The sequence below is a fragment of the Aedes aegypti genome, chromosome 3 (assembly GCF_002204515.2).
Source record: "Aedes aegypti strain LVP_AGWG chromosome 3, AaegL5.0 Primary Assembly, whole genome shotgun sequence".
In the NCBI taxonomy this organism is placed as follows: Eukaryota; Metazoa; Arthropoda; class Insecta; order Diptera; family Culicidae; genus Aedes; species Aedes aegypti.
The window spans coordinates 230814140-230832095 of NC_035109.1; the positions used below are offsets into that span (position 1 = coordinate 230814140).

General features: G+C 38.0%; 1 protein-coding gene across 8 annotated transcripts in view; it reads left to right on the forward strand.

Moving 5' to 3' along the window:
* The window catches only part of LOC5567941 (A-kinase anchor protein 9), a 128734-nt gene that overhangs the window by 104868 nt on the left and 5910 nt on the right, over positions 1 to 17956 (forward strand). For 6 of the 8 annotated variants that reach the window (XM_021851143.1, XM_021851145.1, XM_021851146.1 and 3 more), the window contains 2 exons: positions 11421 to 12074; positions 12198 to 12233. In XM_021851143.1, the coding sequence (XP_021706835.1) occupies positions 11421 to 12074; positions 12198 to 12233 (690 nt within the window). Of the gene's footprint in view, positions 1 to 11420; positions 12075 to 12168; positions 12234 to 17956 lie in introns of all 8 variants that reach the window. The other 2 variants (XM_021851150.1, XM_021851144.1) reach the window with 2 other exon arrangements.

Below are 17956 nucleotides of genomic sequence, written 5' to 3' on the forward strand. Positions count from 1 at the left end.
TTCATCACACCCGCACTAAATGGTGGTTAATATCGTTTGATCGATGAGTTTCCTCGAATAAAACGCCATTTTATGAGTTCATACGTACATTTCGTTTCATTTCGTATACTCGTACAAAGTAAGTCGAATCAATCCGTAGCAGCTGTCAAATCAACTTTGTTATCGTAAATTAAGTCGCATAAGAGTACAACTTAGTTCGCAATAAAATTGACGCACTCGCATTGTATGTTATTTTTCATCATATAAAATATGCACGTATATTGCCTCCACTTTGTATGTATAAGGCCTTTTCGCAGCATCTTATACGTGAAACTTTGCACATATAAGTATCGCATAACGCAAAAGGTGATTTCGTTATACGTACATTCTGGTTGTCTGGGTAATGACACTTTGATTTAAAATTTTGGTCGACCCTATGCTAAGGAAATTAAATATGATTTTTCAGTGTGTTTTTTGAAAAATGTTACAACTTTAAGTATAAATTTAGTATACAAAATTAACACTCAAAAGGCCAAGCTCTTTCAGCACACGAATTTTCAACTTTAAAAAATCATAACTCACGTGAATCGTGAGCAATCTTAATGAAATTTTCAGACAAGGTCCAGTTTTTATCCTAGTTTTGATAGCAAGGATAACAATAGTAGAATACCGGATGGTTCCGGAATTATTCCAGATTCCCTTGGGGTACCTGCCTATGGCCATTTGGGGTATTTCAATAATTATTATGTTTTTCCTAAGGATCGTCCCTGAAACAACATCATGAACTCAATCCTATCTAAGGCCGATCACACTGGTGCATCGTACTGAAATTTCAGGCCTTTCAATAAGCTTCCTGGCCTTCGGAAGTGCCCCGAGGGAACCTGTACAAGGGGACAATTACATTTTCTCATCAAAATAGGTCGTGCAACAGCTTCTTCTTCATGATTTTTTATAGGAAGACTTTTTATGTATATGAAAAGGTTCATTGACCACATGGGCTGTTTCTGGAACCATAGGGGTGCCCTCAGGGAACCTGTGACAGGGGACATTTTTATGTCCACACCAAAACATGTCATGCGACAGCTCTTTGCTCATGATTTTTCATGATAAGTATTTAAATGTATTGGAAAAGGATCATTGGTCACTTTGGCCGTTCCTGGAACCATGATGGTGCCCACAGGGAACCTGTAACAGGGGACATTTTCAGTTTTTCACCAAAACATGTCATGCGACAGCTCTTTCCTCCTGATTTTTCAAGAGAAAACTTTTCATGTATTGGTAAAGGATTATTGACCACATTGACCGTTTCTGGAATCATTAGGATGCCCTCAGGGAACCTCTAACAGGGGACATTTTCGTGTCCTCATCAAAACATGTCATGCGACAGCTCTTTTCTCATGATTTTGCATGAGAAGTATTTCAATGTATTGGAAAAGGATCATTGGTCACTGTGGCCGTTTCTGGAACCACTATGGTGCCCTCAGGGAACCTGTAACAGGGGACATTTTCAGTGCCTCAATAAAACATGTCATGCGACAGCTCTTTCCTCCTGATTTTTGAACAGAAAACTTTTTTTGTATTGGTAAAGGTTCATTGACCACATTGGTCGTTCCTGGAATCATTATGGTGCCCTCAGGGAACCTGTAACAGGGGACATTTTCGGGTCCTCATCAAGACATGTCATGCGACAGCTCTTTACTCATGATTTTGCTTGAGAAGTATTTCAATGTATTGGAAAACGAGCATTGGTCACTTTGACCGTTCCTGGAACCACTATGGAGCCCACAGGGAACCTGTAACAGGGGACATTTTCGGGTCCTCATCAAGACATGTCATGCGACAGCTCATTTCTCATGATTTTTCATGAGAAGTATTTCAATGTTTTAGAAAAGAATCATTGGTCACTTTGGCCGTTTCTGGAACCATTAGGGTGCCCTCAGGAAACCTGTAACAGGGAATATTTTCAGTTCCTTATCAGGACATGGCATGCGACAGCTCTTTCCTCAAGATATTTTATGAGAAGCATTTCAATGTATAGGAAAAGGATCATTGGTCACATTAGACGTTTCTGGATTCGGGTGCCCTTTGGAAACCTGTGACCGGGGGTATTTTCTTTTGAGGACAAAACAAAAACGCATGTGACAGCTTTTTCCTCTTGATTTTTCAGTAGAAGACTTTCACATTATTGTAAACCAATTTTATTTCTTTTTCACAATACAGTCAACTCTTTCTAACTCGATACTGAAGAGACCATTGAGTTAGGGAGGTATCGAGTTATAGAACAAATGCGAGTTATAGTGCAAATGCGATTCAAGGGACCGTCGAGCCATGAATATCAACTTTTACAATGGTTCTCTAACTCGATATCGAGATACGAAATATCGAGTAAGGGAGAGTTAACTGTAGTAGTAAAATAGTATTCCTGCGTATTAACATTGTTTCGTTTGTAAGAAACAAATTGTAATTAGACCTCCTTTGTGAAATCTGAAGCGCCAACACCCCACCACCACCAAACCCCCCTAAGCCCTAATCCTTCTCTGCCTTGGAGTATGAGATACATCTGTATCATATCGGATACAGATTGATATAGAATAAAAACCATATTTTCTGTTTTATATTTTTATTCACGTGTGTTACGAGTCACTACTGCAAGCAATTAGAACAAAATTTCAATGTTTCCTCTTCGCGCTTATGTAAAGTACACATAAATCTTGTACACACACAACAGAATACACTGGTCTTGCGATCCTTTAAACGATTGCAGAACTGGCATCTCTTCTTACTAGAGAAATGCATGATTTTTGTAATTTTCCCGTTTCTGCAATCAACGCACTTGTATACTTGTTTTTCAACGGTATGCGCATTGCAGATTACGACACTGCATTTTGAGCACTCTCCCATTTTTCCGTGATTTTTACAAATGCTGCATATTGCTGTTGGTCTAGTTGTTTCGCCGTATAGTTTCTCAAAATTGTCAATGAATGTTTTGATGTTCCCTCGCAATTCCTTGTCATGTCCGGTTGTATCAAGACGCTTACGCACATTTTCAATAGCCAAATCTTTGGCTAACCAGTCCAAATACTTACGTTTCCTGTAAGGACAATCTTTTTGCCACGTTGGGTTGGCCGTTATAAACAGAATGTACGAATTGTGTACACACAAATCTACACAGTTTTCCATCAAGGCCAATGTCCACCTTCTTGTTTTCCGTTGGCATGAATACTCACCGGTATGGCGATCAGTCAAATCGACTCCAGCTTTGTACTGGTTATACAACAAAACCACACGTGGCTTATTGACTTGCTTCTGTACTCTTTCCTAGAATATAGAATAAAAAAAAGTATTATATATATTTTCACTCTACACACATCAACACTAATCTTACTTTCGCTTTCATAATGGATCCAACGGAGCTTCTGTTCACACCGGCATTCCTTACAGAATTTTTGGATCTCGATGCAGTGGATTCATTTAGTTGAATTACGTCGTTTTTATTAGTATTCTCAATAGTTTCATTTTCCATTGCATCAGGATCGGATGATAGCTGTAGAATATTTTTGCCTACTTTCGGAATCCATGAAGTAAGCATGATGCTGTCATGGTACGCTTGCAAGCATGATCCTACATCACGATGAACATCAATTTTTTTCTTTTTGTACATGAGAAATTCATCAGGAATTTCCCGCTTATTGGCACGTAATGTACCAACACTGGTAAAACCAATTTTCAGAAGATCTTCACAAAGCGGAACGCTGGTGAAAAAATTATCAAAGAAGACACGTCTGCCCGTTTCTTTGAATTTGTCGACCATATCGAGCACAACGCGGCGACCTTGATTTTTTTCACTTTTTCCTCCGACTTTTCCTGAAAACATTGGAATATAGTCTAGTTTTTGAGAAAATCTTTTTCTTTTAAATACCTGCGTAAACTTCAAAAAAGATGAAAAACGAGTTTTCTGCATCAGAAATGCCCCAAATTTTTATGCCATATGGGTGTGGTTTCGCTTTGATATAAACAATAAAGAAACAACGTCCACGATAAGCTACGATCCTCTCATCGACCGTCAAATTTTTGCTTGGGTTGTATTTTGAAGAGAAATTCTGTCGAAATTTTTCAAGGAACCAACGTACTTTTACCAGCCGATCATGTGAACCACCCTCGCTATTTGAATCACGGTTTGATTCAAGTCGATTTTGGGTGTCATCAAATCTAACATATCGCGTGATCTCTTTATATCGAGCTTTCGACATTACCGCTCTATAAAAGACAACTCCGTTGACGGAGTCTGTTGACCATAGCTCCTCAATGTTCACTTTGTTGGCATGCATCCGGCCGGCGTTGATGAGAATGCCTAGCCAAGCTTGAATTGTACAACGAGAAACAGGACGATAGTGAGTATCGCCTTTTGCAGCAGCTTCCCCATTCGTATATTCCACAATCCTATCCATCATCTCCATATCAAAAAATTCCATGAAAGCTTTTATTGGTGACGTTATGCTATCTACATCCAATTTGAAACTTCTGTCACAGTTTGATACACTGTCACATTTTGGGAAGAACGAAGGCTTCTTTGTTGACCACTTAAAATCTCCTGCTTTATTGTAAAATTCATTCTCGTCTTCTTCATACGAGAACGGATGTTCTTCACTACACTCTTCATCACTGTCCAAATCCCAAACGTTTTCGTCTACATCCGAGTTTTCTTCGATAATATCAGATTCTGATGAGCACGACATTTTATTTATACGCAAAAACAAGACAGACCAGCTCACAGTACAAAAACAAAACAAATTGCCTGTCAAAATTGGCAAACGCCTGGCCACCTTGACAAAGCTCGCGCCTCATTTTATCAATTTCAGTTGACTGTCCTGCACTTTGACATTCACTGCTAGAATTGTTTGCATTTTTCTTATATGGAGTTGACATTCACTGATGGAAATGTTGTTTTTCTTCCTTATATGGAGTTTCAAGGTTATGTCAGGCATGCAACGATCTAGAGGCCAGTCCGCCGTGATCTCTCTTTCTTCTCTGGGAACTTAGAAGACAACGGTGTCGGTACTTGTCAAATTGGACAGGTACCGTTGTTTTCTGTATTCCTTGAAAAGCAATGAGGAGAGAAATTGGTCGTTGGTTGAACTATTTTTAATCCGTTAAATTGCATTGCAATGGTTTACATGCATGACCTGATTCGCTACTCACCACATAGTAACGCACATGCGCTAGTGTCACATGCACAAAAAATCGCTAAAAGGTAACGCGAAAAATATTTGTATGGCGAAATGCATCTAACGAATTATTTTTCAAAATTGGAAACTATCTTCGAAAAAATATTTGGTACCGGTTGTACGTAATCATAATGGTTATCACGCTTACCAAATATTTTTTCAATTCATGGTTTCATTTACGAGATTTTTGAAGTTAGATGCCTTTCCCCATACAAAATAAAACGAGAAAACTTCTTCTGATCAACTGTGGGCAAGAGCAAACCAGGTGTCATCTATTGGGCACTTGTTGCTAGTTCAGTTGTGTTGCTATTTCATAGATTGGAGTTATTTCAAGAATTGCTGAGAATTTCCCAAAATATTACTTTTTTTCAGCCAGATGTTAAATCAAACTCACATATATCATTTTTTTTAGTGACTTGTGATATTCGCTTGAAAGTCTTATAATTGAAATTGATACATGTTCAGATTCCTAGAATAGATTATATACTATAATTTACTAATTTGCACGTGTCAAAATGTATCAAATTAGAGACCTTGATATTTTAGTTCGTTCACAAAATTTTTGAGTGAAATTATCTTGATGATGTCTAGATTATTCGCTAAAAAAACAAAGGGGGCACACACAGTTAAGCTGACACGTCCTGTCTCAGAATTGTCTGATCTGTTAGCCTATCAAGTACCTTTTTGCGGCAAGGTTCAATAGCTCGTTGCAAATCAAGCACGGTGCAATTATGAATTGTGGATGTACAGATTATGCCAGAAGACTAATAGAACATAAACCACGTAGTGCTGGTCTGAACTCACATTCTTACATTCTGTCACATCCTTATAAAAATCTAAGACACATGGGTAGAAAATTATAAACCTGCTATCTACTACTAATGTATTAACCGTTTTATTGATATAGAAAAATATGGTAAACCCGTATTTTCAAAAAAAAATTATCTTGTGAAATCACATGAATTTTACAGCATGAAATAAACAAGTGAAAATGTATGTAATAATTATATCACAGGTACGCTTAGAGTACACTATTGTTTCCAGAAAGAATCAACGTAGTCAATGTAGTCAATGAAACTTTACCGATATATGAAAAGTGTTCTCTTGAAAAATCAGGAGGAAAGAGCTGTCACATGACATGTTTTATTGAGTCACTGAAAATGTCCCCTGTTACAGGTTCCCTGAGGGCACCATAGTGGTTCCAGAAACGGCCACAGTGGCCAATGATCCTTTTCCAATACATTGAAATACTTCTCATGAACAATCAGGAACAAAGAGCTATCGCATGACATGTCTTGTTGAGGACCCGAAAATGTCCCCTGTTACAAGTTCCCTGAGGGCACCATAATGATTCCAGGAACGACCAATGCGGTCAATGAACCTTTACCAATACATAAAAAGTTTTCTCTTCTAAAATCAGGAGGGAAGACCTGTCGCATGACATGTTTTTTGTGAAAAACTGAAAATGTCCCCTGTTACAGGTTCCCTGTGGGCACCATCATTGAAATACTTCTCAAGCAAAATCAGGAGAAAAGAGCAGTCGCATGACATGTTTTGATGAGGACACGAAAATGTCCCCTGTTAGAGGTTCCCTGAGGGCATCCTAATGATTCCAGAAACGGTCAATGTGGTCAATAATCCTTTACCAATACATGAAAAGTTTTCTCTTGAAAAATCAGAAGGAAAGAGCTGTCGCATGACATGTTTTGGTGAAAAACTGAAAATGTCCCCTGTTACAGATTCCTTGAGGGCACCATAGTGGTTCCAGAAACGGCCAAAGTGACCAATGATCCTTTTCCAATACATTGAAATACTTCTCATGCAAAATCATGAGTAAAAAGCTGTCGCATGACATGTTTTGGTGATGAACTGAAAATGTCCCCTGTTACAGATTCCTTGAGGGCACCATAGTGGTTCCAGAAACGGCCACAGTGACCAATGATCCTTTTCCAATACATTTAAATACTTATCATGAAAAATCATGAGCAAAGAGCTGTCGCATGACATGTTTTGGTGTGGACATAAAAATGTCCCCTGTCACAGGTTCCCTGAGGGCACCCCTATGGTTCCAGAAACAGCCCATGTGGTCAATGAACCTTTTCATATACATAAAAAGTCTTCCTATAAAAAATCATGAAGAAGAAGCTGTCGCACGACCTATTTTGATGAGAAAATGTAATTGTCCCCTTGTACAGGTTCCCTCGGGGCACTTCCGAAGGCCAGGAAGCTTATTGAAAGGCCTGAAATTTCAGTACGATGCACCAGTGTGATCGGCCTTAGATAGGATTCAGTTCATGATGTTGTTTCAGGGACGATCCTTAGGAAAAACATAATAATTATTGAAATACCCCAAATGGCCATAGGCAGGTACCCCAAGGGAATCTGGAATAATTCCGGAACCATCCGGTATTCTACTATTGTTATCCTTGCTATCAAAACTAGGATAAAAACTGGACCTTGTCTGAAAATTTCTTTAAGATTGCTCAAGATTCACGTGAGTTATGATTTTTTAAAGTTGAAAATTCGTGTGCTGAAAGAGCTTGGCCTTTTGAGTGTTAAAAATATGTTTTTGGAAAAATACATACGAAGTAAGAATAACTCTTTGCCTTTCGAATGCTTAAAGAGTTTGAATTGGACTTGTTATCACAGAGATATGGACTGAACACTTTTGTATGTTTTTGAGGGAGTGAACCCAAACTTATGCACGGGAGTGTATGTCTTGCCTTGGAATAATACTATTTAAATTATTTTTCGACAACAGCTTGAAGGAAAGATTGCCTATTTTTCCAAAAACATTTCTTGTATGAATTCGGCATATTAATATAGATATAGCAATGCTTCTTTTTGAATTAAAAAAATATCTCGCACTAGTGGCTTTTTACGGCCGTTTTGCTTTAAATCATAGAAAAATGTTTTTTGTCATTAATATCAGGAGCTGATTATCTACGTACCATTGATTCACAGTTCGATGTTGTCCAAAAAATGATCGAAATAAGTAGTTTCGCTTAAAATTCAAGCTCCCTTGCACGTATAGTAGACCTATTGTTCCCATACCAGCACAACTAAGAAAAAATATTTTTTTTAAATAAAGTAATTGATGATTTAAGAACTTATTTACATCAATCGAAAGCTTCTGTGTCTGGCACTAGTTGGCATGGAAATTTCACTTTTGTTTTGCAGATATTTAAGGATCCTGACCATTTAGGAGGATGGCGTCTTCGGCAAAGTTGTTGAGTAAGTTAAGGCTTACACAGCGTAACAAAAATGACATTTTTGCGTGTCTCAATGATCAAATTATGTGTCTCGAGTAGATTTGGGATTGCAGTATCTTATGCCGTTCTCAGAAATGTTCCAGCACGTTACAATTTTTAGCTACAGGTCGTCAAAGTTGTATAAAATACTGTTTTCATGGAAGTTCACATGAAATTTAAAGTATGATTTATCAAACTTTTCCGTGGTCTAATCCACTAAGCATGCAATATTTGACTTTAACTTTCATTTCAAATGTAATTTGGTTGGAATTGCACGATAAAATTTAGATTAAATCGATTTTTTCAACATGCTTCCAGACTCCATATAAAATTCTTCGTTTCTCTTATATGGCAAAATACAATACTTTTTGAAACCATAGAAAACTAACTTTTGTGCATCGAAAATATTATGAACTTTGTTGATAATAATTGTTACACGCATGAAGTTTGAATTCTGTGTCAAACTAACATAATAAATTGCATTACAAGCTAGCAAACGCCTAGATAGGGGCCCAGATAGCCGTAGCGGTAAACGCGCAGCTATTCAGCAAGACCAAGCTAAGGGTCGTGGGTTCGAATCCCACCGGTCGAGGATCTTTTCGGTTTGGAAATTTTCTCGACTTCCCAGGGCATAGAGTATCTTCGTACCTGCCACACGATATACGCATGCAAAAATGGTCATTGGCATAGTAAGCTCTCAGTTAATAACTGTGGAAGTGCTCATAAGAACACTAAGCTGAGAAGCAGGCTCTGTCCCAGTAGGGACGTAACGCCAGAAAGAAGAAGAAGAAGAAAGCTAGCAAACGTGCATGCAATTTGGCTGAAATCGTAAAAATTTGCATTTTCATCAGTCAATATCCCAAAAACTAGACGTGCTATGATATTTTTTAAAACGGCAATGGGTTCAGCAACCCTTAATTGAGTAAATAACGGTATTTTGGTGCTTCAGACAAAAACGTGTTCCGCAGTGCTATCATTGTTTAAGCTAGTTGATTCAAAATTTTGCCACTAGACGGCGCTAGTGAGCATGAAACTTTTGTTTGCAGATATCTCAGGAGCCTGACCACTTAGAAAGATAGTGTCTTCGGCAAAGTAGTTCAGTAGCTCAAGGGCTATTATTATTTGAGCCTAGAAATAGGATATTTTGCCATCAGGCGGGCGCAGGTGAGCATGAAATTTTTGTTTTGCGGATACCGCTGGATCTTGACTTTTTAGACAGGCACCTTTGGCAAAGTTGTTCAGAAACTCAGGGACTAACATTATTTTACAAAATCTCGAACTTTAAGGATTGAACAAAGAAAGAATTTGAGCTACTGAACAACTCTGCCGAAGACGTCATCTTTCTAAGTGATAGCCCTTGAGCTACTGAATAATTTTGCTCAAGATCTCATATTTCCAAGTGATCAGACTTCTGGGATATTCGCAGAACCAAGGGTGTTGTACAAAGTAAAAACGCGCGACTACTCGCGTTCCAAAAATTCGCGCGACGACCGAAAGGTTAAAGGAAAAATAAGAAGTTTTGTAAAAGTACGATTTTGATTTGATTTGTCTGCGCCGTGAAGCTAATTCATTATTTTGAACATTTTGAGAAGTGTAAATAGTGGGCCGGTCTCAGCGAGAATTTCTCAAAACAGAATTAGTTATGACATTAGGTAATGCATTTAATACATATCGATTACTGCTTCAACTCATCTAGCGTTCGAAAGCGTTAATAAGGATAAAAGAAATGGATTTCCAACACGCTAAGACCAATTCATGATTGAATTACAGCATTCCCAAGAAGCGTGATGTAATTAAAATGAAAATTGTGATAAAACCAAATATGAAATTAACGAGTAGTGATTTAACGTTTACCTTACCGACCTCCAACATGACATTTTGAAATAGCTGCCTTTTCGTCAAATTCCATTCGATTTTTTTTTGAAACCACCTGTAGTTGACTTTTAAAAGGTACTAGTTATTCGGAAATTGATGAAATGGCAGCTATTTGAAAATGCCTTGTCGGAGGTCGGGTACGTAAAGGTTAAATAAATGTTTATACATCAGAAAAACCACTATTTTTGGGATATGTTTAGGATTTTTTAGGATTTTAGTGAGGATTCTGTAGTATCTGGCACCTAGATCCTAAACAAAATAGACTCTGCACCCAATCGTTATTCATAAAATTATAGAAAGCCAAATTTGTCTGATATGCATGTGTGGCAATAAATTTTGTTAAGAGCAATTACGATTAAGGTGAAGATGAATCGAAGCCAAATGTCAAATTTTCAAGAGAACAAATCTGGAGAACCGAGCACCCGTTTGAGCTGAAAACCTTATTGCTTAGTCACCACCAGCTAGTGATCAATTGATAAGGTTTTCAGCTTAAACGGGTGTTTGGTTCTCCAGATTTGTGCTCTTGAAAACATAAGTTTTGGCTTCCATTCATCTTCACCTTAATACCTAACACATTTTCAAGAGGGATTGTAAAATGATCAATGTGAGGCGCAATTCATTTAGCATGCCAAATAGGCAGTAATGGATCTACCCTACATTTTTTAAATTAAATTTGACATAGTTTTGAAGGAAGCTGCCTATAAAATTATTTGTTGGCATGTTTAGCGTGGCTCAAACATGCCTAAACTATTCCAGATTTGTTTGTCTTTCGCCATCTGGGATTAATGTTACCAATAGCTATCATCCATCGTCGAAATTATACATTCATTGCGCGCTTTTTACGTTTCCATTGACGAGATGCTTCTGTTCATGCACATTCCTTTTTTCCATATAGATGACTGTGCTATTTATAAATAAAAATCGTTAAATCCAGGGCACAATGGATCCGCCTGCAAGCTGTAATAAAAGGGCTTCAGCTTGTAAACATATACTCCCTTATACAGAAAATCTATGCGCTCATTTCTTCAGCACACTTTTCTTGCTGCGTTGCAGCATTGAACATATTTTTATATCTGTTTCATGCTTGCAGGAACTACAACACGAGCGCGATGTACTTCAAGAGAGAATGTCAGAGCAATCACTCAAGATCACAACGCTTCAATCGAAGCTGGACGAGCAACGGTTACGGGCCGAAGAACTCCATCGGCAGGGAACATCTCACCTGACGGTTAAGGTACACGATCTGCAGAACGAGGTAGTCAACCTGAAGGAAACACTCCAAACACGCGATAAGCAGATTACGAGCTTGAAAAACTTTTTGGAAAATAGTCAGCAAGTAATTGAACGCCAGGAGAAAGAACTGGCCATGAATCAGGCCGACAACGATCGTAGTCAATACGAGCTAAAACTCGAGGCGGAACTGCAGGCAAAATGTGACGAAATTCAACAATTGAAAAACAAAATTCAAAACGATATGATCAACAAACTAGCACTGCCCGACCTGATGGAGACAATGCTTGCTGATAAAAACGAAGAGATTGATCAGTTGAAAGAGAAACTCAGCCAACTGCAGTCGCAACATCACCCACCAGCATCCCATCTCGGTCACGGGAAAGAAGACGACAACGCTCGCACTTTGAGTGACATCGTATCGATTACTGATTGTGACGAATCGGATATGGTAATGCGACGCTTACCCGAGCAGAACGAGGGGCTACTACCCACGCAGCACAGCATCCCAATGGTAAGTGAATTCTGTATGATTTTGCTTTTCCCATTTATCTTACATATTTCCGTTTGTATTGCCTTCCTAACTTTTAAACTTGCTACTAATTCAGATATTCTCATTCCGTCGTGTACGATATAGATGGTCTGGAGCGACTTTTGTATCTTGTCGATAAAGGTGTTTTAACTCACTTCTAATTTTATAAACTTTGATATCGCTTGTTGCATTGAATACTATTCCATAAACACAAAACTGTATTTGCTTCATTTACTTATTCATTTGCATTTTTATCATTAAGTATGAGAAAGTAGTTAGAAAAAAAACGTTATTCTGTAATTTAGTTTACATCAAAAATCGTACTAGATTCGACAAACAATAAATAACATTTTCGCTGTATAACATTCTTGTGGTTAATTATATCCCATTTGATTCTGATTGAAAACATTAGAAACGCCAGTTCTCATACGCTCTTGGGTCAAAATTTCTAGGTGGGCCATTTCGTACGAAATGAACACATAAACGTTCAAATGTTTGATCAACCATCACAGATTTTAAACAAATTTGGTTTAAATGTTCTTTTACTTAATGTATGCGCAAAGCCCAAATTATATACTTATAAAACCACATCAAGAATTTTTGAAGGACATCGCTTTAGGAATCTAGAAAACTAATAAAGTTTTAGATATTGTGTAGCCATATAGGTATACTTTTTTCTACTTTAAAACATAAAATTGTGTTATTTTTTAATTGCAGTGCAATTAGCATACTTCAAAAAAAAAAACTACTATTGTACTATTTCCATAAATAAATACAGTACTGGAAAGTGTTACTTTTCAGCACTGTTCCATAATGGTGCTGAAAAGTACTACCTTTCAATAAAGAGGCTACAAGTTGTAGTCGAAATACGCGTATCTGTCAACAGATAATGCTATTAGGACGGTATTAAATACTCAATCTACTTATAGATTATTTTTTATTCAGATTCTGCAGATGATGACTGTAAATAAGATGTAAAAAAAGGAACAGGTTGTTTCCGAGATACAACCGCCAAGTTGACGTTGGTAACGTTAGCTTCTTCTATTTCCTGGCTTGAGACCTTCACGAACTTATGAAAGATTTCTACTGACAAAAATCCAATCAATTTTCATACCATTGGTTCGGTTAACACTTCAACACCGATAAAATCGGTCGATGGAAGGAGAAGCATGAGCGGTAACTCTTGCTCCCCAAACAAATATTCCGGTTAAACGTTAGATCCACGCATAATCCACTAAGATTGGTTGATTTAGTGGGTTCTGGAACCAGTTCGAGGCTGAGGTATTTCTCCATGAAGTCCGCGAGCTCCATGTTCTCCTCTGTGCTCAAATCGATGTTAAAGTTGCCAGTCACGATGATTGGCATGATCTCCTTTTGATACTCGAAGAAGTTCTGCACCATGAAGAACTTCTTCTGCTTCATCATGGTATCCGGGAAAATGTAGAAGCAAATCTGCAATTCCAGAGCTCGGTCGTCATGGTCCTGTAGGAAGCGAGTGGCCTAACTGGTCGATTTGTTTGAGGAAACAAACCTGTGCGCGATCTACTCCAAGCGTGTCAGCAACATGCCGAAGAACATCCAGCTGATTCGTCGTAGCCGTGGAGAACGCGCTTAAATTTAATTGCAGCTGAATTTCAAACAAAACGGCCTATTTCAGGGTCAGGGTTTGTAAGGATGCATTACATATATCCCCGAGCCCGATGTCATTTTCCAACCTCGTACCAATTAGCTCATACCTACGGAAGAAATAATTAAATTTCTGTTAGATATCAGGAATTTCTTTAGGAAATTGCCTACATTTCATTGCAATTCTTGACACTAACAATTCATTATTTCTTGATATATTGCATTATTCACGTTAATAAAGAAAAAAAAATTGCATTATTCGGATTGAGGGATTCATTATGTAGATTCGTTTAAAAAAATAACAATAATCGCATTGACAAGTGATCAATTTCACCCCGAAATGGGATCCCCGATTTTTAGCACTAAAAACCAGTGAATGAAATTATCGCGGAAATGAGACGAAAATAGGCTTTTTTCAAGCAACCTGACAATTCGTTGCCGCCTTTATCTGCGAGAAACAGATTTCGTGAACTGCTATAATTGTTGATCATTGTACTGACGAAAAGCCAAGATCGGTCCGATCATATGCACTGATCCAACTTTATCGACTCTAAACTTATCACGATAATTATCACAAGGTAAATTACAAAAATGTTTGCCACCGACGGGACTCGAACCCATGACCATGAGCAAAAACATTTTCAGAGCGCGCGCGCATCATACACGCTAAACTTCATCCGCTCAGAAATGAGTGCCGAGTACACAAAATCGGCCTCTCTTCATGCAGCACAGATTCTGTGCAAAGGGGGCTGTACACTAGAGTGATGCAAATTTTGAAATTTTAGCTCCCCTATGCTCAAACGATTTTATTTATGAAAAATAGCATCCTCCCAAAGTTTGAAGTAATTCGGAAGAAATTTGACTGTGCACACGCCATTTGATGTTTATATGGAGATTACTATGTAAAACGTCAATCTTTAGTGTTCAGTCCTCTATCTCTTCGTCATAAAATTTTATGGAAAAGTGAACAAATTCTTCTAATGTGAAATCCTCCCAGCTACAACTTTGCCGAAGACCACATTTTGATTGAACGTCAGGATAAATTGTTATTCATCATTATAAAGTTGGCTTGCATGTAACATGCTTCACCAACTGTTCGGCAGGCAACAGTGGTGCTCCTGGCGGGAAGAATAGATCAAAGTAATCCAGGCTACTATGTTCTACAGCAAAAAAGCAGTGTTGCTCTGAAAGTAATTGATTGATCATCTCAGCATGATTCAGACTTTGTTATCAATAATAACAAATTATCCTTAAGTCCCATCGAAATGTGGTCTTCGGCAAAGTTGTAGCTGGGAAGTTTTCACATGAGATGAGTGTGTTCACTTTTCCATAGATTATTATGACGAGCAGTTAAAGGACTGAACACTAAAGGTTTGCCTTTTCCATATTAATTTCCATATAAACTTCAAATAGCGTGTGCACAACCAAATTTCATCCGAATCTTTCCAAATTTTGGGAGGATCATTTTAATCATAATTGACATTGTTTAAGCATAGGGGAGCAAAAACTTCAAAATTTGCATCAGTCTACTGTACACAGTTTTGTGCAAACGGTGGTAAACAAACCGAATGAGTGAAATGCGCACAGAGGAGGAACGCTTGGAATGTGGAATTCGCTTCCATGTTTGTTTTGCTTCTGAAAACATTAAAAATAACATTCCGATTTTAAAGTTTTTCAGATATTTTTTCATTCGAATAGCCGAAGCGGAAGCAAATGGGGGAAAACTTTCTCATTTGCGACCATCTTCTTCCGGCTTTTCGCTGGAAAAAATCCCTGAAAACTCCCCATCTTACCAACAACCAACTGTTTGCTGCCGCGCGGGAGATGACTGACAGTTCCATTTCCATCGATCCGCGCACAGCCAATGGCCAACATATCGGTTACACATAGCATGAGTGCGACTTACACAGAATTTTCACTCAGCCAGAGAGTCCTGCACTGTTTGCCACATTCTGTGTAGTTTTAACACATGCGCTGCGTTGAGCAGGCTTAGCGTGTAACCACTTGACCACGCCATCTGAACAAAAAGGGAGAGAAATTTGGTATATAAAAGCTACATGCGGAAGCGAAAGAAACACGAAACACTCTCGCAGTGCTGGACGGGTACACGCAAAAAAATTGTGCGGTATAAACTACCATTTTAGGGGGTTAACTTAAGCGCTCGCACCCGCAATTTTCAGCAGACCAGAAATGCGCTTGATTTTACCATGTCTGTAGTTGGAATCACATTGTTGTAAATTATTTCTGTCAAATGTACCAGTAATGCGGTGTAGTGTACCGTAAACATAGTAAATTGGTCTGAATTTCCATGGTAGTTTTAAGAATGGGCGTAGTCAGCTAAAATAGTTATTTTTACCACAGAATTTTTTCCCGTGTAGGATATTATCCACGTCTCTTTCCTCCGGAAAATCGGCTTGGTTCATAGGTTTATGATTATCGCCGTGACCGATACGTGAAAACTCCCTGCTAAAAACACATTTGTTAGAATATTCAGTTGTTTGGCATTTTCAACATTATTGAAAACAGAAACCAAGAAAAATGATCAATTTCACCCGAAGTTTCGGTACCGTAATCCGGGGTATCATTGATCAGCGGGGTAACATTGATCGGAATGACTCATATCGTAAAAAGTTCGTATCATTATTTATTGATGGGACATTTCCAAACCATGAATGGTGCTTCTCTTTCTTATATCCATGAGCTAATGAAAGTGAAGATTTTTGCGAAAATTGCGTTTACCTTATGCGTAAATTTGTCAACTTTTCGAAACAATGATTCCAATGGGTAAGGATGACACTACCGAAAATTCATGTCTCACATAAGTTCTGCAAACGGTATGAGCAAGAAAAATGCGGTTCTTACTAAAAATGGCATCACCGAAAACGATTCCGCTGTCAAAATTCTCATAAGTATGCTCAATTAGGCAACATTAACGAATTACTGTAAAGAATATAGAATTCCCTTAGGAAATTGCCTACCTTTTGGCGTATTCCGTGGTTCGGAGTGTTTTAATTTTTGAAATAACTCAAAAAGTAAATGACTCGTAAGCGTTTGGTCTTCATATTCGGCTTCGGGGGTCATGATTTAAGTAAGTAACGACATTTTCAATATTACCGAATGTTGTTTACATATGTGATCAATGTTACCCCATATCAGCATAATCAAAAACTCACTTGAAACATTTTTTAAAACATGCTTAAATCTTCTAAAAAACAAAATGCAGTGTGTAGTCACGAGCTATGGCTGGCAGTACTTGTTTTAAAAATATAAAATTTGCAACATTAGCATTTTCAAACGAAATTTGCAACATTAGCATTTTCAAACGAAATACTAAAAAAAATGATCAATGTTACCCCGGATTACGGTACATGTAAACTTCAAAACGTCAAAACCTTATAACAGCAAGAAAAATGTGCTTTTCCATGGAGAATAAGACATGCCTCGATATTTACTCATTTATCAATAGTTTAGTCATGAAAATCAATAATTTTCATTATTGGAGTCGATTCGTAGAAATTTCCAATCCGTAGATTTTCAATCGATTGGTGCAAGAATCTCCCAGTATGTTGCAGTAAGACGTTATCCAACGTCAAAAAAGAGATCATTTTGCAGATATTGTTTGGGAATTGGCAAATTATAATTTGAGTGTCCCATCGAATTGCCCTGGATTTCTAAATGACTTAGGGCCGATTTCTTCACTTTCGCTTAAGCCGTAAACCACGTTTACCCATACGATTAAACCAGGTTTAATGCTTAAGCGGTAGTGAAGAAACCGCTTATTAGTCAACTAGCTTTAAATCTTCATCCATTGGACGTTGGGATGATTAAAATTACGATCTTAGAAATAATCCAGGGCCCAGATAGCCGTAGCGGTAAACGCGCAGCTATTCAGTATGACCATGCTGAGGGTCGTGGGTTCGAATCCCGCTGGTCGAGGATCTTTTCATAAAGGAAATTTTCTCGATTCCCAGGGCATAGAGTATCTTCGTACCTGCCACACGATATACACATGCAAAAATGGTCAATCGGCAAAGAAAGTTAATAACTGTGGAAGTGCTCATAAGAACACTAATCTGGGAAGCAGGCTTTGTCCCAGTTGGGACGTAACGCCATAAAGAAGAAGAAGAAGAAATAATCCAACAAGGGAGACTTACGGCTTCGGCATCATTTGACTATTATCGGCAACCAAATTCAAACGCCAAATTCACAGTATTATTCTATCAAAACACGTCAATGAA